Raw genomic sequence first — 23892 nt, forward strand, 5'->3', positions numbered from 1 at the left:
AGATGAGTTCTTAAAAATCAATAATTTCAGAGTCTTCCAGTTGATTCTAACACAGAGCCAGGCTTGAGTCTATTGATTTGGTCCAGTTCCCTACATAATGTAGAAATACTTTTAATGGTTTAATGGTTTTAATGTTTTTTTTTAATAAGTATTTATTCTTATCAATTTGAAAATTTATAATGAAATAGACCTTAGTTTTTCAAACCCACTCTATTATGGAAAGTTGTTGGACAGTTATATTTGATGTATTTTTTCTGCTTATTCCAAGTTGAAAATCAACCTAACACTTCTAGAGAAAAAGAGCAAGTTCCTGTCTCTGTGTCATGGCAGCACTTCAAATATCGGAAGATGGTTGCTATATGTCTCCCCTTTCCCACGTTGAAAATCCCCACTTCCTTCTAAAAACATTTCCATTGTCCTTACCATCCTGTTCACCTCCTTTGAGTATCTCTAGATTATCATTGTCCCTTTTAAAAATGTGAAGGTCAGACTGCACACAACTTAACAAATGTGATATGTGATACGATGTACATAATTTTTTTAAGGCTTTCTAAAATCACAATAGCCTTGTAGCAGTTCGGCTTCCCGCTGAGTACAAATATAGATTTTTTTTTAAACCAAATATTTTCAAGCCAGGTTTCCCTATCCTATATTTCTTCCAGTTAAATATTTTAAACATCAAACACGTGACTATTTTTAATGGCACTTACTACCATGCTAATGGGAGACTCTCTTGAAAACATCACCACACTTGAAGCAGGACAGCCTGGTTTTTAGGGTGGAAGCCTCACAGCTAGGGTGAGACACCGGGCTTCAGCTTTTCTGAGATGAGTGACCTTGGGATAGCCTCTTTGCTCTCTTTAAACTTATTTGTAAAATAGAGATAATAATAGACCTAAGGTACAGTTTTGTTTTTGTTTTGTTTTTTTGAGTTTCAGGATTAAAAGAAAGAATACATGTGAAGCACTTGTAACAGTGGTAAATAAAGGCTAACTCTCCTCTTCCTCTTCCCTCTCCTTTCTCACCAGCAGCATCAGTATTAGCTATTCCATTGTGCAATTTACAGGTTTGACGAGTGGCCTATGTCCCCATCTAAGTCTTATTAGTTAAAAATAATAGAGTTGCATTTCCATTATTTAGATATTTTAATTATCCTCTTTCTCTCTGAAATGATTTCTCTCTGAAATCTCAAATCATTGGGATTTTAACTCTGCAATTCCCTGTATATGGTCTTTAGGAGAGTATGGCTTTTTTTTAAATGTATTTTTATTTTTATTTTTTTTTTATTTTTATTTATTTTTTTTAACTTAGAGATTTGATTAAAAAAAACTAAGCAGTTTTGAAATAGCAAAATAAACTGGGGTAGATAATCATTTATCTCATCCTTCAAAAGCTGAGTTAACGTTAAGAGTCAGCCAGACTTGGATTTAAATTCTCTATCACTTGGTACATTTATATCCTTGGGCTGGTATTCAAACTCTTTAAGCTTCAGTTGTCTTATCTGTAAAGTGGGAATGTTTTGAGGGTTAAATAAAGTCATCTAAGTATAATTGTTGCTACTTGTAAACAAAACTACCTTCTTTAACAAATAAAAGCACTTTGTGCTGCTGATAACTTGAAAGATGAATGTCTTTGAAGAATGAAGGGACAGAAAAATTGCTGTTTCCAACATAATCCAGTAGGCAGAGGCTGGAGAAGATTGGAAGAAGTTATGACTCTTTCCCATGACTTTCCAATTTCAGTGGACTTTATTAAACCTATGTTGGCTTAGTATTTTATACAAGCGACTAGTGGAAGGGCAATTTCACATCTGGTGGTGCAGCAGTCATGTATGATAGTGATCTGGGAGGCAGGAAAAGCCAGGAATATGCAAACCCCTAGGGATTCAGACAACAGCATTCATTGGTTTTGGATTCCTACTGGATAAGAGATTGCAGGGATTGCAAAGTGAAAACTTTGCTAGATCTTTATCAGATGTGGGAAGCCACCAGCTGACATCTGGGTTGCACATGGAAAATATTATGTAGATACTATAGTAATTAATTGATAAATGATAACTATTATTATGCATAAGTATTAACCTTATAAATCACTCATTTGAAAATCAATCTTTGGAATTTTGGCATTTTCTTTTATTGCTTAGAAGCCTTTCAGATACCATAGGTTGCACTGTTTATAAATGGCCAGAATATTTACTGCATAAACAAGTTTCATGAAAATATAAAACCACTAGGCTTCCTACAACGGTATTGACCCAGATCTCATTTATAAATTCAACTTATTCACTCTATTGGCTGCCATCTCTCTCTGTTAAGGAAGTCACCAAATCTTATGATATTCAAGTTATCAAATTTTTTGCTAGTCTTGACTTTTCTCCCATTTCCTTGCTATATCCAATGTGTTGCCAAGATTCTAGAGCTATAATGTTTCTTCGACCTATCTCGTTATTCCAACCACACGACCATTAACCTGATTTAGCTGGTTTGACTCTCTCCTGAGCTGTCATAGCAGTGGAGTCCTTGCCTTCTGTCCTCCTGCCCCCATCTTATCTACCCTACATACTTTGTCAAATGAATTTCAGCAAAGCCTGACTTTAATGATCGATGACTTCAATCCTCTTTTTCACAACTATTAAAGAACTCCCTATCATCAACCATTAAAGAACTTCCTATCATCTGTATAAAAATGTACATTTCCCCCACATTATAACCTCCCTTCTCTCTCTGCCTCAGTCTCCCTCTTTCTCTTTCTCTCTCACAGGTAAATGTGTTGCTTAAGATTCTTTTCAGGGATTTCTGAGTTAAGATCTGAAAAAAACTTGAAAGAGGATCTTCAAATGGAAACTGCTCAGACCATGGGGAAAAAGTAAGCAAAGGAAGATCCTGAGTTATCAGCCAGGAGGAGACTTTGAAAAGCACCTAGTCTTCCCTAAACTTCCAGCTGGAATGGTATCCAAAAGTCCCCAGAGGATAGCTACTACCTTTTTCTTCAATTTTTCCAGAGAAGTGAACTCCCTTGAGAATTTGTTCTAGCTGATTTGCTGCTGTATTTAGGTTTCTTTATCATAGCTGTTCTTGGTAATTACACAGCAGCTTTCATGGGAAGAGCCTTTAAATAGACCTGATAATGCCTCTCTGAGGTAGGTAAGCACAAAGTATCATTATCCCCATTTAACAGATGAAAGAATAGAGGGAAAAGGGCTTGGGCATCTCTTCCACTGCCTCAGGATGAGTTTTACTGCCTCCATTTCACAGACAAAATATCTCTAGGGCTTTCCCACACAAACCTCCTATGATTCTCAGATGTGGCTGAAAATGCCTTAACTCCCTGTCTTCTGACATTGGAGCCACCCCTCTTCCTCCCACCTTGAGTCTCACCGTGTTGTGACTAGAGAGTGATCAGTTACATACATTATTTAGTGTTTCTAAAATGGAAGTGACTTTTAAGATTTTTTTGATCATATTATAAAAACAATACATGTTCACTAAGAAAAATTCTGACTATTCTTTAAAGCAATATACATAGTAGGTGCTCAATAAATGCTTCTTGTATGAATGAAGAAATGGTGAATAAAAAAAAAATGAGTGAAAAGAGTCAAAGTCACTAGTAATCCCACTACCCAGGAATATGTCATTATAGAGTCTTTATCATCCTTCTTTTTTATCATCTGTCTTAAGGTCCAGACAGTGAGTGTGGTGGTGGGAGTGTCAGAAGGCAAAAGGGAACAAAGAAAAGATACATTTCTGAACAGAAGGTAGAAGAGTCAGAGGGTAATATATTGGGGAACAGATAGTCTTATTGACTAACACCCATAGCTAACCTGCTACCTTACTCCTCTGCCTTGCCCCAAACCCCTCTGTCTTTTAAGCCTACTTGAGCATGCCCAAATAATCAGTCTTGCTATTGTCACATCATCACATCCTCTATTTGTATTGGATAACTCTGGTTTTCTCTTTGTTCTTTAGGATCAAAGTGTTATCTCAGAATGGAAGCTACCCATGATAGATGGAAGTTTACCAAATTTCAGTTATTAGCATGATATAGGACCTTCATGATGTTTGCCATATCTATATACTATATTATTTACTTAATATTTTATAAAACTGTTCATTTAAAAAAAAAGCTTAATCCCAGTCTATCCTAGTGTTTCCCAACGCTGGCTGCTCTTTAGAGTCACCTGGGAGAGCTTTTATAAAATATATCTAGGATGAGGGCACTTCTCAGAGATTCTGATTTACTGATCTAGGGTGAGACCCACCACTGGTTTCTTTTTAAAGCTTTCTGTGTGATTCTAATGTGCAACCAGTATTAAGAATAATGGTTCTAAGCACTTATATTTATGAATCATACATGTTAACTATAGTAATATAGTAAAATATAGTAATACCTAACCTAACTATTAAAATAAATTTAAAAACGGTGTCTCATGTACTATCTGAAATTGTCTCACACGTAATCAGTAGTAGGTAAACCATAGTTGAGGACACACTATACTAAATGGAAGAAATCAAGACTTTAAAATCTGAACCTCTGAACACCTAGCTACATTCCAACTCTGCCACTTACGTGTTTGACTCTGAGAAGATCAGCATCTTTACTGACCGGAGCTTTGTACTTGGCAGTTGTAATGAGCCATCTTCCCAACCCTTCACTTCTCAGCCCAGCCCTTGTGGCACACGTGGGTTTTCTACAATCCTTCCCTGACATGTACTAATCCCAGAATGCTACTGTGTCCTCCAGCATGTGAGGGAGCCGGTGGACTGGATAATGATGGCAGACGCAGAAATGACAAGCCTGAAGGTCTTCATCGGAACCCATGAAATGCAGGCCTCCCCAGGACTTAGCTCGTAAGTCTCAAGGGCCAGAACGGGTTTATCTTTATATTGTACATATCTCTTCACACTCCATTCCTGGTCCTTTGCTTCACGAGAGACAATGGCTTCCAGCCAACTTCATACTCACTGCATTTTCCTCCTTCCCCACCTCCCAGTTAAAGCTTCCTTTAGTAACTAGAAGCAGTTGAATATCTTCTTTGCTTGATTACCTATATAATCCCTAATTCTAATACCTCGTACTTAGTGCTTTTCTTCTGAAGAGCATAAATTGCAATGGAAATAACATCTCATTAATCCTCCCCACATTCCTGGGAGGAAGTTGTGTGGCAAGTATTCCCTTTTAGACTAATCCTCCTGCCTGCAAGTGGGATGCAGGCTCTCGCTGCTCAATAGAACATGTGCTCATCACTGAACGAGCTGGGGGGTACAAGCAATGTCTGTATGATAGGAGCACGTACTTTTCCTTGTTCGAGAGAGAAGTGGTTCTATGCAACCTGTCACAATGGAGCCATTCCAGCTCTGGATAGCCTAGCGACAAAAAGGGATAAAGCATCACTCTCATGTTGGTGCTGAACTCATAAGTAATGCCTGCATTAAAACTCCAAATAAAGCACAATGATTAGATGATGCTGCCTCCTGAGAGCCAATCTCATTCTTGAGATTCTTCTCTCAAGAGTCTTCCACCTGGCCAGCCTTTTCAAGACATGAGTGACTTCCTGACCCGAGGAAACGTAGTACCTGCTGCACAAGAGAAAAATGCAGAAAGACACAAGAACACAGAATAATATTGAAAATTCAAGCTTAGGATGTAACATATCCAGCTAACATGACTTGTCTCTGAGTGTCTAGGATATAATAGTGAAAAGGAATATTGTAACAAAATCCCATCCCAAAGAAAGAAGTTCAGCCATTCAGCATGATGCTGAGGCGGACCACGGCCAGACCCCACCTGATGATCCAGAGCCCGATTTTATCCATTACTCTAAATCCAAGGAGAGATTTCTAGTGGGGAAACTAGGAAGCTTGTTCTGAAGAACTGGAGGCAGCCTCCTGCCAAGCAGCCTGTTTCCAGTTGGAGAGTCACTGCAGGAGTGGCCATGCAGGGAGACAGTGAGAAAAGTTAGTTAGTAACTGAATATATTACTCCAGGCTTCTCTTGGAATATTCATGGCAACAAATAGGTGTCCATCTTTAAAGAAGGGAATTTTAGTTGACTGTTTCTAAGCAGGTAAGAATTTATTTTTAGGGGAAGAATGATTCTATGAAATCATCCTGGGGGTTAAGAGAAATGAAGAGGGGTACCCTTATTTGGGGGTAGCTAAGCAATGAGGGACTGAGGCAGGCATGGTGTGTGTGTGTGTGTGATGTGGAGACAATGAGGTGTGGCTTGTGGGATCCAGCTTAGGGACATCCTGCTGCTGTGGGTAAAATAGGAATTTCTTATCCTCCTCCTGTTTTCCTCTTCCTCCCAGTGGGGAGCTGGTTCTTTCTGTTCTTTGCTGCTTCACCAACCGTGGAGGGGCTAAGTGCTAAAGGAAACCTTAGCTCTAGGGCTCTGCAGGGTCTAGGACAACCTCAGATGTCCCCCACACCCACCCCAGAAAGAGCATTTGAAGAAGCCTCCAAGACCCACTGAGTCAGCCAATCCATAATAATCTCATTTTGACAGGCAGAAACAAATTATTCTGGGAAACTTGACCACATTCTCTGAGGCTGAATTGTGGACACTATACTGTGGGGCTTGAATTATTCTGAAAATTCTCCAGTGCACTAGGTACTCACATTTTACCATCAGGAAAAAAATCTCTAGAGCCTGGTAATTCCAACAAATTTCGCTATGATTCATTTCTCTTTTTCTCATGTCAGTTAGTCAGATTTCTTTTAATTTTGCAACAAATTTTCTTTAAACTTATCTCTCAGTAAGGAACTATCAGTACTTTCTCCCACCTTTTATAGAGATACAGCAAACTGGAAAACAAGCAGTTATTTGTTTTTGTCCCAAGATTTTGAAAGTGGTTTCAAAACCACCAGTAGGAAAACCACATTCCAGATTTATTTAGAATTTATTTAGAATCTCTAGGGAAGGGCTAGGGGAGATACATTTCATTGAAAAAGCTCTGTGGTTGATTATTAAGAGAACTACTGATTTAGGCAAGATTTTCAGGGGCCGAGGATGGAGGACCTGTTTTTTTTTCTGGCTTTGTATTACTGGAAGAGCTTTTAACATATTGCTGATCTGGATAACTGCTCAAATACCTATATAACTTTGCCTGTATAAATCTAGTTGAAAAGTAACATTTCAGTTGGTTTCCTTAAACTGTTTTCAAATTCTTTGTGTCCTGTTCTTGGCCCTTGTTATGAACTGAATTGTGTCTCCCCCAAATTCATATGTTGAAGCCCTAACCCCTAGAATGGGGCTATTCGGAAGGTAATTAAGGTTAAATGAGGTCATAAAGGTGGGGCCCTAATCCTATAGCACTGGTGTCCTTATAAGAAGAGGAAGAAACACCAGATCTCTCTCTCTCTCTCTCTCTCTCTCTCTCTCTCTCTCTCCCTGTGCACAACAGAGGAAAGGCCATATGAGAACACCGGGAGAAGGCGACTGTCTGACAGCCAGGAAGAGAGGCATCACCAGAAACCATCCATGCTGGCACTTTGATCTTGGACTTCCAGCCTCTAGAACTGTGACCAAACAAATTTCTGTTGCTTAAGCCACCAGGATGTGTTATTCTGCTCAAGCAGACTAATACAGCCCTCCTTAACAGTACTCTCCAGCCAACAAAAACATGGGGCAGAAAAAGACACTCACTCATGGGAATTGACACTTGAGAATGAGCTTTCTATGGTAAAACTTGCATGACTGCTTTGAGAAAGGAGCTTCTTACTTTTCACCACATAACGGCTACACTTTATAGCAGCCTAACCAACTACCCTGTGTGTGGAGAATTTGTAATATGCGGGGGCAGGCTCCTGATCCACTTCTCTGTTTGGTGCTCGGCTACTGTACAGAAGCAGTGGATGTTAATGGACAACGTACCAATGGAGGAAGGGTGGTGAAGAGGGGTAAGAGCAGATGCCGACAAAGGAGAGACGTGTTCTGCGTGAGCTTTCATGGCAGACTCTAATGAGTGTCTATGAATCTATAGATATGCATTTCTTTGTGCTTTTAGACTTTTTCAATGTTTCTTATGCTCTGAGACTCTAAAGTTTCCTTGCCATAGAAAAATGTGAAGCATTCTCCACAAACATCTTTCTGAGGTGTGATTATTCTTTCTAGGTCAAAAACACTCTTGTTTTCTGGAACTTGGGCTCTCAGTTTGACTAGGCTGATGGAAGGCTTCAGGGGCTTCTGCCTGTACAGGGGGTACCCCTTCCTTGGAATGAATTTTTACTTAGACTACTTGCTGCTGGTTTAGTTGGCTGTTTCCTAACTCTGGAGAAATTGCAAACCTTGAATTTCTTTGAGTGCATGAGAGTGATGTTTAAATATTTCAGTTTTGCTTTGTCTGCTTTCTCTCTATCCAAATTTTGAATATAAGAATGTGTAAGTGACAGCTGGAGTTTTTTAGCCCTCCATGGGCTCTGAAGTGACTGCCTATAATGAGGTACCTTCTCTATGTGACCAAGACTTCCACTGAGGAAAGAAGCCTGCTACATACATAAGACTAATTCAGAGAGTTTATCTGCTTTCTTTGGATATGTTGGTAGTGCATAGTAAAACGTATAAAATTATCACACACTTTTGATAACACTTTGACCCCTTGAACATCCAGAAAAGAAATCCACATTAAAATTTCTACCATTTTGCACTCACGTCTTTGATGGTGGCCCAGAGTCGTCTTTGTTATATAATAGAGAAGTAAATCTTTTAACAGAAAGCAACAATGTGATTATTCAGAGAGTCATAAAAAAAATAAAAACTAGAAATTGTCCCGTCCAGAAGCATGAACATTAAGCTTACCAAATGATTTGCTAAACATTTTTCCATATCCACACATTCAAGTTAGTAAAGTAACAGTACTTAACCTACTAAGAGTAGTAAAAGTAATTTCTTATCAAGAGCTGCAGATATTTTTTTATCCCTAAGAAAAATTGCAAGGAGACTGTAACAAAGGACATGAAAGCAGACAAGTTATTCTGATGATGAATTTAGCTTTCCACGTCGGAAACTGCCTTGCGATATATGTAGTGAAGCCCTCAGTAGACTCTCATCCATGACTGAAAATCCTGGGCTGGGCTGTTTCCTGCTCATCCCCCATGAGGAAGGCTTTGCACTCCCCTTCAAATGAGAGTGTCTGTATTTCAGGTTTGTTTTCTTTTCACACATTCTTCTTCTGCAGTAGTTCTTATGAGTTATCACTGTCTTGGCAGTCAAAGAATTTCACCTCATCTCCCTAAAATAATTGTTGTATTAACATAGTTTGAATAAAAATTCTGTATGTGCCTTCAAGGAAATTTAAGTGAATGACTTGAGTAATGAATATTTTTTTCTTTGAGTAAAAGATTTATTAAACAAAGTCCAGACTATCATGTAAGAAATATAATGTCTAAGTTAACAGAAAGCCTAAATAATCACATGAAGAAGAAAACAACACAAAACTCAACCACAGATATTTTCTTCTGCCCCACCAAATACCAAGATTTTTAATGATACACATATGATGAAAGTATCTAGAGAATTTTCCACTATACATCTGTATGGATTTTCTTTTCATTTTGTTAAATAGAATCCCCGATTCCTGCCAGAAGGTGGCTCCAGCTGTGATCTAGGAACCATAAGAAACCCTACTAAAAATGCTTGAAAGATTCTCACAACTCAGTAAGACACACACCCCAAAAAACTAAAAAATGTCAAAGGATTCAAATAGACATTTTTCCGAAACAAAATACACACACACACACACACAAACACACCGGGTGCCAAAAAATGTATACAAGTGGACACTTTGGTCAACGTTGCTCAAGCAGTAGTTCACCATAATCAGAAGTGTCTGGATGCTGATGGTAACCACTTTGAGCATCTCTCGTAATTGCAGAAGTCAAACGTGACTTGTATTCATCTTTTGTTATTGGTATATATTGAGTATTACAATTTTAATAGTTTTTTTTTTCCTTTCTTAAAATGTGTATACATTTTTGGGGGATATATATGTATCCACATATTGTATACACACACACACACACACACACACACACGTGGCCAATAAGCACATGAAAAGATGCTCAACATCATTAGCTATTAGTGAAATGCAATCCACAATGAGATAGCACTTCATACCCATTAGGAGAGCTATAGTCAAAAAGACTAATAATAAGTGTTGGAGAGGATGTGGAGAAATCAGAACCTTTATATGCAGAGTGAGAGTGCAATATGGTACAGCTGCTTTGGAAAACAATCTGACAGTTTCTCAAAACATTAAACATTTGTTCAATGTTAACTGAATGCCACGTGACCCAGCAATTCCACTGTTAGGTATATAACCAAGAGAAATGAAAACATATGTCCACACAAAATCTTGTATATGAGTGTGCATAGCAGCATTATGCATAACAGCAAGAAGTGGAAACGACGCAAATGTTCATCAACTGATAAATAAATGTGGTATATCCATACAATGGAACACTATTACGCCATAAAAAGGAATGTAGTACTACATGCTACACTGTGGATGGACTTCGAAACATTATGCTACATGAAAGAAGTCTGTCAAAAAGACCACATAGTGTATGATTCAATTTATATGAAATGTCCAGGATAAGCAAATCTATGGATCTATGGAGACAGAAAGTAGATCAGTGGTTGCTTAAGGCTGTGGGGGTTGGGCAGGGTTTGTGGTTTTTTGTGAGGGTGATAAATATGGGCTAAAATTAATTGTGGTGATGGCTGCACAACTCTGTGAATATACTAAAAAGCATTGGATTATACATTTTACCTGGGTGAATTGAATGGCATGTAAATTATATCTCAATAAAGCTGTTTAATGTGAATCCACCAGGGTTTTTCCTAACTTTTCTAATTGCTGACATGGATAGATCAAGAGTCTGGAACAGACTTCATGATTGATCTAAGCTCTATAGTTCACTCAATGGTGGATAAAACGGACACTCAGCAGAAACATTATCACTGTCAGAGCAGCACTTGAGACTCAGGCTTCGAGAACCCAGTTCTAGAATGAACATATTGTGTAGAGTTAGGAGGCCTAACAAATGAACACAAAGGCAAATTAGTTATAAATAGAACTATTCCTATAAAAATAAAAGTTATCAATTATTAAGTATTCACAGCCAGCCACTATGTTAAGTGTTGTACATGTATTCTTCCAACACTCAGAATTGCCCTAATGATGCAGGCATTGTTACATACATTTTATAGATAAAAAATCTGAAAATAGGTTAAGTACATTACCCAGGGAAAGCCAGCTTGTAAGCAAGTGGTCGAGGTGGGATTTGACCCACATCTATCTGTCTGACTTTTAGGTCTTAATTATTATGCAATAGAACTGTTTAAGATATTTGCATCATAACATAACCTTTCTATTTGAACCTCCTATTATACCACATTCTCTCTTTCATTCGTATCTCTCTCTCTCTCTATCTCTGTGTATCTTACCTTTACTTTGCAGTCCCTTCTGACAAATGTCATTTTGGAGTGAACGCTTGTGAAAACCTAAGACAGGGAGACTACAGGAATTGCCACTGACAGTAGTGGTACAGTTGTCATAGTAACCAATCCACCAAATTGTTCTGTGCTATGAGGCACATACTTCTGCCTCTGTAATACACCAGTATTGGCTGGGATCCCTCACAGTATCAGTGAACCCCTGTTAACGCATATGAGGAAGAAAGTGCTGAGGTCCTAGTGTGCATCTTTAAGGCATTAAAGTTTTTCCTTCAAAGTTTCCCTCGCAGACTCACAGATTTTACATTCCTTCTTCTCATCCTTTCCATTTGCCCAGGATGTTCTGATGTGGCAAGTTTTGAGGAGTGCTAAATAAAAACCAGGGCCAGACATTGGTCTACTGCTTTGTTCTAGGATTCACAGATATAACTATTTTCTTTTTGATGAAAAATTGACCCTCCCAACCCAATAAGTCCTCACTCAGTGACAGACTGTGTGAATCGCTGACTATCCCGCCTCTACCCCCACATACAAAATAGACCTTTAGCTGATAAAAACACATCTCAGAAGTCACTGTACAGAAAATTCAAAGCTGGCACCCAACAACATGCATGTGGACTGTGGATACACAACACAGACACACACACACACACACACACACACATCTATCCACATTTTTCGACAACAGCCCTATATTTTCAGGAACTCTTTCTCTCTAGTACTGGTGCTTTCTCTCTTCCTCCTCCTCTCCATTTCACTGGTCTCGTCTGTCTTCAGAGGCACCTGAAGGCACATAAGGCAGGGAAGTGAAACCGACTGTAATTCCGCAGTTCACTTCTCTGCAGCCTCCAGTGAGCCAGTCTCCATACGGTGGCCCAGCTGAGCTGAGGAAGTTGAGCGTCCCTGCGCAGGTGCAATGTACCAACCGGCTCACAGGCGCACGGGGAGCAGAGAACCGGACATGTGTATGTGAGAGGCTCTGGGAGTGGCAGAAAACGAAGCCTCCAAGCTTGAGTTTGTGAAATGAAAAAGAAGAGGAACTCTTCTCTATGAAAGGAAGAACTGCAAGACTTCTACAGCTAACCAGGCCATCATTTGCACTTTGAAGAATTACATATAAATAGCTGAGAGCAATCAGAAACTCTAATTTTCCCACTTCCTTTTCGATGCCCTTCTATTCACCTTTGGGTCCCTTCAACTTCCTTCTTCTGGTTTTAAAAGTCCCTGACAAATTCTGTGCTGTCAGTGAAATCCCAGACATATTCAAGAGTTTTCTTCGTAGGCAAACATGTATTCATGTACATTTTGCTTAATGTATCTTTTTTTAATAAATTAATTTTAAAGAGCATTTCTGTTTACGTAATTTTTTTATTATCTCAGCTGATTCTGACCAAAATGCCAGCAAGAAGAACTCTAATTATTAACCCATTATATTGATGTAAGACTCAGCTAAAGTAGAGCTAAAACACACATTTAGGCTTATGACTTCAAAGGCAGCGGTGTTTCCACCAGTAATACCAGAGTATTACTTATTTTCTCAGTTCAAATAAAACACATGCTGATTTTTCCCACTATGGAATTCATTCATGTAGTGGATAATCCTTAACAGAGCCTACAATTTCTTCGAAAACTTGGACAATCCTTCCTGCATAATCTCTAGCCATACATATCTTCTTTCAGTTCCTGGAAGGTACCGAACTCTGTTCTGTCTAGATGCTCCTGCATGTACTGGTCTCTGAGCTTGTTCTTACCCCAATTGCCTACCCTGCCTTCTGCCCAGACTAATTACTTGGATAGCTCATCTTTCAAGGCTCATCTGAAACCTCTTCTGTAGAGAAAGTCTTCTTTGGCCACTCTGACAAGGTTACAGCACTCTTTTATATGGTCTCCCAGCACATGGCACTTTTCTAATCTCTAGCATGTATTACCAGTCTGATTCATGTTAAGTTTTTTGTTTTAGACTGTAAACTACATGAAGCCAAGAATGTATCTGTCATGTTCAACTCCATATGTCAGAAACAAGCACAGAGCTGGGAGCATTACATATGTTCAGTACAAATCCGGGGGATATTCCACAGCAGAACTTCTTGTTAGTGATAAACTGCAATGCATCACCCCAAGTTTCCGTTGTGGGCCTGGCATGGTCATGATTATGGGTTTAGAAAAGCTGCTCAAGTTTGTGAATGTCCCGTTGCTTCTCAGGTGGCTGCCAGCTCCAATTATACTAGGAATTAAGATGATTTTACAAAGAATGCAGTAATATTTACATCTCCTTTTGTTGACATAATAGGCCGTCCCCTTTGCACCCTGATACTTGTGAAAATAATGTATTTAGCACAAGAACAAAGAGTTTTTTATAAAACATCTTGATTAACTCAAATTACAACTATATAATTATTGAACTGAATCTAATTATAGGAGTGAAGGTACCACAAGTGACTTTTTTTTCTTGAGGAAATACTATTTTTTTTTTTTGAGGACGATTTTTCTTTTTAATGGAACTTGACCTTTAACTCTGTAAATTATAGAAGTTGGGTATATAGTGATTTAAATGCTTCTAAATTTGTAATTATTTGTCCAACAGATATTGAACACCTCCTCTCAAAGCTCCAGAATTTCCTTGTCCATCCTCTTCTACTGCTATTTCTATTTCATTCTTTTTCAGATAGCTTATCTCTTAATAATTTATTTGATTTCCCATATTCCCTTGCATTTTCCTTACTGCTTGTTTTTCTTCTCTTTTCATTTCCCTGTGATTTGTTTTCTTTCTTCACATCATAAATATTTGCTATTTTCATTTCTTCAATGTGGTAGTCTTTCTCTAATACCTTTCTGCTTCTAATGTTGCAAATAGTTCTAACCCCATTTTCATTGATATTGTTTGTGACTATATAACCCCTTCTGGTATTTACAGTAAAATGGACATATTTACTGTATTATCTATGTTACAATTGAGAGTCCTTTCCCTGGTTAACTCACTTCCCTGCCCCTATCATAATAGGGTTTATTTGTTTTGCTTTAAAGCCATCATCAGTAGTAATTCATGCATCATAAATTATCTTGGAAGTTAATGGAAAGGACATGACGATAAATATATTTTCTGAAATTCTAAATGAATGACAGAAGGCATAAACATTTATGGCATAACAGTTGTTAAAACGGTTTTCTTGAAATAAAATATAAACAGAATAAATTTCCAATTAGAGTAATCTTATTTTATGTTATTAAAATATACAGACATTTTGGTAATTCAGGCTACCTGTTGTATTTATCACCTGTAAGTATCACTCACACAAATAGCTTTCTATTGTCCTCACAAAAACAAGGCTGATACCACTATAGTGCTCCTTTGCACAGAAATCTGGGGGGAAAAAACCTTTTGGTTCGAATCCAGGCTTCAAGGCTTTGTTTTGGTTTGTTTTATTTTCACAATCATTTTTTCATGGTTAAACTGAAAGTTCTTATTTTTATTGATGTATCTAAAATAGACTGGCTCATTCTGTTTGTTTGTTTTTTAGTAAATTAATATCATAGGGACAAATCTCAACAACCTCGTTATTTAGCCCTTTAATCTCAGAACTAATAACTAAGTGTGGTAGACCAGTAGGAAAGAATTTTGGCTTTCCTCTCACACTAAACTGAGCCAGATCCTAAGTGTTGACCTCAATTGTATTTAAGACCAATACCAATTCATATTGATCACATTTCTAGATCAAGGTCAGGCAATGAGTTAAGTGCTTTGATTACAAATATTCATAGAAGTCACTGTCTGATGGGGAGGAGGTGGAGGGAGAGAGATAAACACACAGGCCAAACCTAAAACAGCATGAGGTTACTCCAGAGGTTACTCACTTTGGAGGAAGCAGGGAGCTTCTGTAGATATACTGTACTCAATCCAGCTGATTTACTCAGAAGTCAGGCATGCTGACAACACATGCCCTTTGATCAAAACAGCTAGAGATACAGATTGGCGTTCAGAAAAATAATTGTTCACATATTCATTTGTATCCCTAGATTAATTTGCTGCATATATGCACGTCCATCTCAGGAAGTAATGGGTAAATGTACCTAACTACTCTAGTTTCCAACTGGAAATTATTAAAATACCATAGAAAAGACATTTAACCCTCATCTGAATCATGACCGATCTATGGTAGTTGACTCTATATCCAAGCATCTATGAGCTTGAAAAAATGAGCAACTCATTCCGTTTTAATGAGCCATTATTTACCTCCCTGGGATCATTTTTTAAATTCTTAAGTCTTATTATGGAAAGTTGAAATTCTAATTTGGCTTGGTAGAATTATTTACACTTGAATTCTTTCCAAGTGGAAAGAGAAAGACCAATGGGATACTTTCCACTAGAATAAGGAGAAAATTTTGTGTCCATCTTGTTTATTGATGTCTCCCAAGTGCCAAGAATGGGGGTTGACACACTGTGACTCACAGAACAAATCCAGCCTGCCTCCTTTTTTTAATACAGCCTATATACACAGGATGGTTTTTACATTCTTAAGTGGTCGAAAAAAATCAAAAGAATAATATGACATGAAACTTACATGAAATTTCAGTGTCTACAAATGACGTTTTACTGTCACAGAGCTATGCCCATTAATTTACATATGTCTATGGCTGCTTTTGTGCTACAAGGGAAGAGCAGAGTAGTTTCAACAGAGAACCTGTGATTCCACCACTGCCCAAAGCCTAAAATAATTACTACTTGGCCTTTTATGGGGGTGGGGGTGGGGGCGGGAAGCCAACCCCAGGCCTAGAAGAATACCTCTCCTAACTTCTTTTAAAGCCAGATACATTAATATTTAACCATCACGTTTCTTTCCAAAAGGAAAGTCTTAAGTTTACATACAACTCTAAGAACAATCACCAGATTATCCAGATTATATCCTGGCATAGAAGAGCTCACAGCAAGAAGCGCAACACTGTGGATGAGAACACAGACTCAAGAGTCTTGACTCAGACTTTGGCTCCACCACTTACCAGCTTTGCAACCATAGGTAGAATGCTTAACTTCTCTGTGCATCAGTCTTCCTATCTATAAAATGAGGCTAATGATGGTACCAATCGCTTAGGGCTATTTATGAACATGAAGTAAATTAACATAACATTTGTAAAATGCTTGGAACATCACCTGGTATGAAGTAAAGTAACATATTTTTGACTGCATTTTTATGTTAAAAAAATTGATACTTAGAAATTAGCTAAGATAATGAGTAAACCTCAACATGTTCCTAAATATGGAAAAAAACATATAAGTATGACTTAAAATTTGAATATGTCCACTTTTGTCAGTAAGCACTTTAAGCCAATACAAAGAATTAATATCTACTCTAATTTCCTTCTGATTGTAGAATATAACAATTTGTCTCCCAAACCCGTGATGTAATTTGTAATCAATGGTCCTGTTTCAGATAATAAACAAATTGTATTTTGAATGGTTGAGTAACTTCTGATACAAAATCTAACAGCCTAACAACTTCTAATCTGAGGATATCAAATTGGTATAAAGGGAAGGAACAATTTAGAGAATGCATGGATACAATTAGTTTGTTTTGTTTAGGTTGTTATTCAGTTCTTAGAAAGAGAACCAATAGAAATATTGTCTTCCATTTAAAGAAACACTTTCTGAACACCAAAGCCAGAAATAAAAAGTGTGTACCGGTATTAGAAAATCTAACAGCTTTTTAATCATTGCAAGTTATTTTAGCAAATAGATAATTAGTATTCCTGATGTTTAAATAGATTTTTACGTTAATTTATGTGACATCTTTAAATAGATTATGTTTTGTAGAAGGTGAAATCTTTATAAGGTCATCTTCTATGTTCTATAAAACATAATATCTTGAAAACTATACTTTAATACAGAACTGTACATGGGACTGTAACAGCTGGTTGTTAAATGTTTTAAAAATGTAATCATTTTCATGATCGCATTTCTGCTACAGGTGTTTTCCTGGTTCAATGGAATTTTGTCATGTACAATAGTATCATATATTTAGAAAGATATTGGTGAAGTGCAATGCTGAGGATTTTTTATTTTATAATCTTAATTCCTTCAACTTTCAGTAAGCATTTATTTAACTGTTACATTGTGTGAGGTGCAATGAAAACGTAAAAGATAAATTAATTAATCCAGTTCAATTTGATTTATTTGGGACAATTACTAAATTATGCATTAAAATTTTAAAAATACAAATAAGAAAGAAACTTTTGGGTTTACTTAAGATAAACTTAGACTATAAGTCTTCTGATGTTTACTTCTTGATATTCCAAACATTGCAAGTCATGTTACTTTATTAAACTAAATTTTCATGCTTTAGAAGCCTTTAATAATGACTTTTCCAGAAATTTTTCCAATAACTTATATCTGAAGTTTTGTATTTCTTACAATAAGAAAAAGAAAATAAGAAATAAGACTTCAAAATATTTTAATTTTTGTCTACTCAAGTTCTGTTGTCTTAAATTAGTCATGTATATGTTTGAATATAAGATAATAAGTCTCTTATTTTTAATTTATTATCCTTAATGCTTAAATAAGAATAATAAAATAAAATATGAATCTGAGCATAAATGACATGCTTAGAAAAACTAAGCAACTAGAGCACAAATTAAAAATTAATTTGAGTATTTATAAAGTGTTTATGCTTGGATTACTTTATCTTTCTAGACTTAATAAATATTCAAAATTACTTAACAACATTTACAAACCTGTTTAAATTTGTTATATTAATAGACCTACTTTCTATAGATAACATATATTCTTAATAAGTAAATTCTCTTTGAAGTTATTTTATTTGCTTATATTTTGTTCTAATTCCAACAAACTTGTCAATTTTAATTTTCCAACTCCTTTTCTGAATTTGAGGAACTCTTTCATATTTGGATTTTAAGCACTACAGGTAGATAAAAAGTAATAAATACAATGCCTTTCCATTCAATTGTCTTCAATAAAAGTGATGCAATTGCAAAACCAATTGTTTAATACATTTATCTCTTTTTAAACTATATGTAAGGCTGAAGGAATGTTTTTATATTATGCTGATGCTATATATAATAAATGGGCCAATATAAGGCTATTGATTACAACTTATACCATTTTTGTCTACATTAAAGTTAAGAAGTTGGTTATTCTTGCATCCTTTCTGTGAATTAAAATTAGAAAGTCACTAGTCCCTAAAAATCAAAGTGCTATAGTTACCAATAATCTAAATTATGTTAGATCAATAAATTATGTTGAGATCAATAATAGGTTCACATGAACTATTTTCTGTATCTTCTGCTTTTAAAGGAAAATACAATTTCTTCCTATGCAGAAGAATTGGATTCTTGCAGCATCCATGACACTTGTAAGCATTCAGTGGTCAGACACCACTACATATCCTTCAAATGTTGTGGCCCAGTGAAGCTGGAAGGTGTCATCACGGAGCCAGGCAGCCTGGACAGAGCCAGCAGGTCCCAGCTGGTGTACTGAATCCAGACTAAGGTGGGAAAAGGATTTTGCATTTTGAAAGTCAACTCTCATAACATTTAACCCTAGAACATACTTATTAGACAAAAGTGCATGGAGGGCTTCAGAAATTATTTATTGGATCAAATTTATAACGCTCATTTCCCCAAATTACTCTTAGAACAAGCTAAATATTAATTTTACTGTCCTTCTGGGTTTCTGAATTTATACTAGCTTGGATATATTTTTAAAAAAGTGAACAAATGTATGTTCAGGACTATAACTGTGTTGTCTGAACCTTGAATGTGTATGATATATAGTAAATTGATGATACATATGAAGTTAAGTACATTTATAGGTCACTTAAAAGTTATAAAAGTTAAAATAACAGAATATTAATCACCAATGCCCATGGTGTGATGACATTTGCCCATCGCACTAAGCTTACTGTTTGGATCTTTAGACAAATGAAAAACTCTTACAAAATAAAAATACATTCTGCTTTCTTGTTCTCACTTGGATTCCTGTGTTCACTATTCAAGCACACAGGGGTTTGAATTCTTGCTTGTGCTATTTTCTTGCTGTCATCTTTTGACACCACAGTTGATTAACTCATCTGTCACAAATATTCAAAAAATCAACCTCCAAGATTTCTAAGTTCGAGGTTTCCTATGCCTCCTGTGGGCCTCACCTGAATACTAGTGCTGCGTAAACAACTATAGAGAATAGCTACCATTTCTTAAAACTTCAGTTACCTAGATCTGGTAGAAACATCATGATGAAAAAAATTAATATTTAGTTCCATAAGGCTGCACAAAGTGAACCCCATCCTTCTGAAGGGGAAAATGCCATGATGGATTTTTAAACCATGCACCTGCTAATGTAACACTCTGGATTAGACTGAGGTAGGCTGGCATCTGGAATCATGATGTTTTGTCATGAGAAATTGAGAAGAGACTGCTTTTCTAAAAGGAGAGAGCAATCCTCTGCTATATCATTAAAAAGGGTTTTAAAATTGGAGCCAATAAAATGTTTGTCCAGTCCTAACACCCCCCCACTTTTGAAAAATCTCAACAGCATTTTTAAAAGGCATTGTTTCTCTCTCCCCTTTGACATGAAATCCTATTTACAACACATACACACACACACAGGACAGATTCCAAATAGCTACAACAGCCACAACTCTCCAATTTCTTCGTGACTTCTGAGCTGGCACACAGACCTAACTGTAGTCAGATGACTCCCCTCCTTCCAATTTTCAACTGAGCTCCCTTTTGACATGAGAGCCACTAGGCATTTTCACTCTGACACTCTGAAATCTCTTGCCTTTAAAAGTGAAGAGGAAAGGCTTGCCACAAGATAGAAAAGTTTGTCTGGGTATGTGATGCAGGAATTTCGACCCTGCTAGACAAAGCATGTTGGAGCTCAAACCTCCAAAGGGAGCAGACCCCAACTACAAACAAACAAACAAACAAACAAACAAACAAACAAACAACCACTTGAGCATCTGACAGAAGGAATGAAAGCTTTCCTCTCTGGACATCGACAGAGGCTCCTCTGCTCAAGCCCAAGGCAGGACAGAGGTGAAGTGGGGTGGGAACTTCTCAAGGCAGAATCCTCTTCCTTAAGCAAGCTCATTTTGAGATTTGGAGGGTGGACTGGATAGAGAGGGTCCCAGAGCTGCACTTCCAACTGCCCTGGCCTTTGGTTCACCTACTTGTCAATTTTGGTCCACAGTTCCCACATTTCTCGCTCTGGGGATATTGAGAACATGGGCTTTCTAGTGCTCAGGGATGCTCTCAGGCCAGTTTCCTGTTGACCTTTCAGCGACTATGAAATCAACTTTCCCCACACAGTCTGAATTGTTTGTTTGCGTTGTTTTCAGCCTGCCAGAGCCTCCCGCCCAGCCCACCCCTTTCCCCCCTCCTTCCTGCCCCCTCCCCTCCCTCCGGCCTCTTGGGCTCCCCCCGTCCCCCAGCTCTCCTCTTTGTTGTCTCTTACCTGCTGGCCAGGCTCTGCCTGCAGTGCTGCCTGAAGGGCATCAGGTGGTAGTTCATGGCGTCCAGCAGCAGCTTCTGACAGACCGGGTCGGTGCGCATGAAATCCACTGACTGGACCCGCTCCACCAGCTCCGGGGCCGGGATGAGAGCGAAGCGAAGGCGCTTCATGAGGTCGGGCGCGTACTGCATGCGGGTCTCGCGGTCGTGCTCCAGCCACAGCACGGACATCTGGAAGAGTGCCAGCTCTGACTCCACGGGGGGCGGCAGCGAGTCCAGCAGGGCGCGCATCTCCTCGAAGTTGAGCAGCAGCACATCCTCTACCAGGTACTTGTTGGCCAGCTTCTTGGTCTCCTCCAGGCCGTGCAGCGCTGCGATCTTGCACACCTGCTTGTAGTTCTGCACCGAGATCTGGTCGTTGAGGAACTGCACGCACAGCTTGGTGACCTGGGGGATGTGCAAGATCTTACTGACCGACAGCACCTCCTCCACCGTGTCCAGGGAGAGGGTCACGTTGGCCGTGTAGAGGTACTCGAGCACCAGGCGCAGCCCAATGGACGAGCAGCCCTGCAGCACCAGGTTGTTGATGGCCCGGGGACTGGTCAGCAGCTTGTCGTCGGGGGAGGAGGAAGGAGTCCCGGGCTCCTCCTGTGGCGGTGGCGGCTGTTGCTGTGGGGGCTGCTGCTGAGGCTGCTGCTGCTGGTCCTTGGGGGCTCCCAGGCCGTCCTGGCCGCCGACCCCTCCCCCGAGAGGGGGGTGGCTGGAGAAGAGCGATCGGAAGTACTGCGAGCAGGAGGCCAGCACGGCCTTGTGGCAGTGGAACTGCTGGCCCTGGGCCGTCAGGGTCACGTCGCAAAACAGCTGCTTCCTCCACAGCAGGTTGAGGCCGTGCAGCAGGTTGTCGCTGTGGCTGGGGTCGAAGGTGGAGGTCCTGTCCCCGGATCTGGACATGGCGAGCTGACTCGGCGCACCTGGCTTTAAACCCTCCTCCAGCCTGGCAGACAGGGGTGGGGGATGGGAGGGAGGGGAGAAGGGTAGTGGAGGGGGTGGGGTGTGGCCGGGGTGGGGAAGGGTGTGGAGGGGAGGGGAGGGCGAAGAACAACAGTCAGTGCTCAGCTTGGCTTCGGCGGGGCGCGCGTCTGGACCACGACCCTAGGGGGAAGGTCTGAAGGCGCTGGATCCGTGAGTGCCACCAGAAGGACCCTGTCTGGGGTCCGGGCTCCCGTTCTGCAACCTGCTACTCCTCTTGCCACCGCCCACACACTTCGTCCCTCACTTTCCTAAAACCACCCGGGCTAGGTTCTTGGCAGCGACTGCGGTGGCAGCAGCGACGGCAAAGTGGCGGCTGAGGCCGAGACACCTCGTGGGCTTGTGTCCATGCCGGGCCGGATGAAGGGAAAGGCCGGGGAATGGGGAACCGGGGGTGCCCCGAGAGCGCAGAGGCGACCGACAGCGGAGGTTCCAGGTCAACTTGTGCCGGAAGCTTTGGGTGTCGCACGCAGTTGTTCCAGTTTGGGTGGGTGGGTAGGAAAGGGGGCCTGACAAGCGTGCGGGTAGGCGATTCTTAGCCCTCCAAAAGGTGGGAACCCCTTCGATTATCCGTGTTGCCCCGAGAAACTCTTCGGCTAATAGTATGAGGGAGCAGATAAAGCCCTTTCTTCTCCCGGGAAAGTGCAGCGGAGCGCGGTGAGGACCAGCTCAGTGGACTCGGCAGAGGAGGGAGCTGTCCTTATCAATTCTACCTCATTTCCCTCACCCGGGCGGGCCCTGCCTGCTTCCCCGCTTCGCAAACTGTTGGCTTCCCCGTCACCACTCAGTTTTGCTAATTTTCCAGAGACGCTTTTAAACCTGGCAGGAGAATCCCTCCAGCCCCCAACCCCAGATCCCCTCTCCCCCGCCCTCTGCATTTTAAGGCGCGGAAGTTCAGACTTGTATCTCCCCTTCCCTTGCGGGGCAGCACTGAGGAAGATGAGGAAGGAGGAAGTGGGGCTCCGGGGTGGATTTACAGCCCGAGCCAGAGGGATTCCTGTAGACGGTCCTTCCTCCGGGGCCCCATGCGCAGTGGCTTTAACTCCAGTAACTGTGAGAAGTTCAAGTTAACAGGCAGGTGTGGGGGGAGGGGTGGGGGCTGTCCAATGTGGTGTGGGGGAGGGCAGGGGTGCAGTTCCTTAGGGGGTTTCTGCATCCCACCCAGCTTCCTCGCCTGCAACAGAAGCTTCCCGCCCAGTCCCTAGGTACAGCCCCCAGCAAGCCCCCCATTCGGACACCCCCACTCCCTTGGCCCTGTAACTACTTCTGTAAAAAGTCTGAGCTGCCCATATCTAGGTGGAGGAAGGCAGGATAGGCGAAGGCTAGGCGAAATCGATATGCCAGGTCCTTAACCTGTAATTGCACCTTCTAGGGCTGAGCAGAAAGAGACCCTCTGCCCACATCCCGACTGCGCGCCCGCCAGCGGGGAATAGCCGCCGCCGCCACCTCCTCCGCCGCCCGGCTCAGAGGGATCCCGCTGGACCTGCCCCTTCCACTGCGGTTCACTCTGCCCTGCCTGGCGCCGGTCCTGGATCGCCGGCTTCCTATTTATACCGGACTGGGCTCCTCTCGACTCACTTTACCATCCCGTTTCAGGTGGACCCTAACCTCCCTCGAGCTCCCTCCCCCGGCAGCATCCCCCTACACTCGCCCCCAAAGCTTAGGCTTTCCTGAAACATCTCCCAGAGTCTCTCCCTTTAAGTGGACCGGGTCATACCTCGCTCTCGCTCTCCCCGCTTCGTTGTCTCTCTCTCCCCCACCCCATCTCTTCCTGTTCCCTTCCTTCTTGTTCTCCTTTGCCTTTCCCCCTTATCTGCTTATTTCTTGCAATAGTTTTATTCTTTATGAGCGTTTGCCACACAACTAACCCCCCCACAAGATTCCCTCCCCGTCCCTCCCCCACCCCAACAACCCAAAAGACAGAACAAAATACACACAAGGCAGACACAA

General features: G+C 40.3%; 1 protein-coding gene across 1 annotated transcript in view; it reads right to left on the reverse strand.

The window, feature by feature from the left end:
* Window positions 1-21895, reverse strand: part of KLHL14 (kelch like family member 14) — a 96630-nt gene extending 74735 nt beyond the window's left edge. The window contains exon 1 of the mRNA XM_033135638.1: window positions 20918-21895. Within this exon, the coding sequence (XP_032991529.1) occupies window positions 20918-21864 (947 nt within the window). The 5' untranslated portion in view covers window positions 21865-21895. The remainder of the gene's footprint in view (window positions 1-20917) is intronic.
* Between the last annotated feature and the right edge of the window lie 1997 nt (window positions 21896-23892).

The sequence above is a fragment of the Rhinolophus ferrumequinum genome, chromosome 19 (genome assembly GCF_004115265.2).
Source record: "Rhinolophus ferrumequinum isolate MPI-CBG mRhiFer1 chromosome 19, mRhiFer1_v1.p, whole genome shotgun sequence".
In the NCBI taxonomy this organism is placed as follows: domain Eukaryota; kingdom Metazoa; phylum Chordata; class Mammalia; order Chiroptera; family Rhinolophidae; genus Rhinolophus; species Rhinolophus ferrumequinum.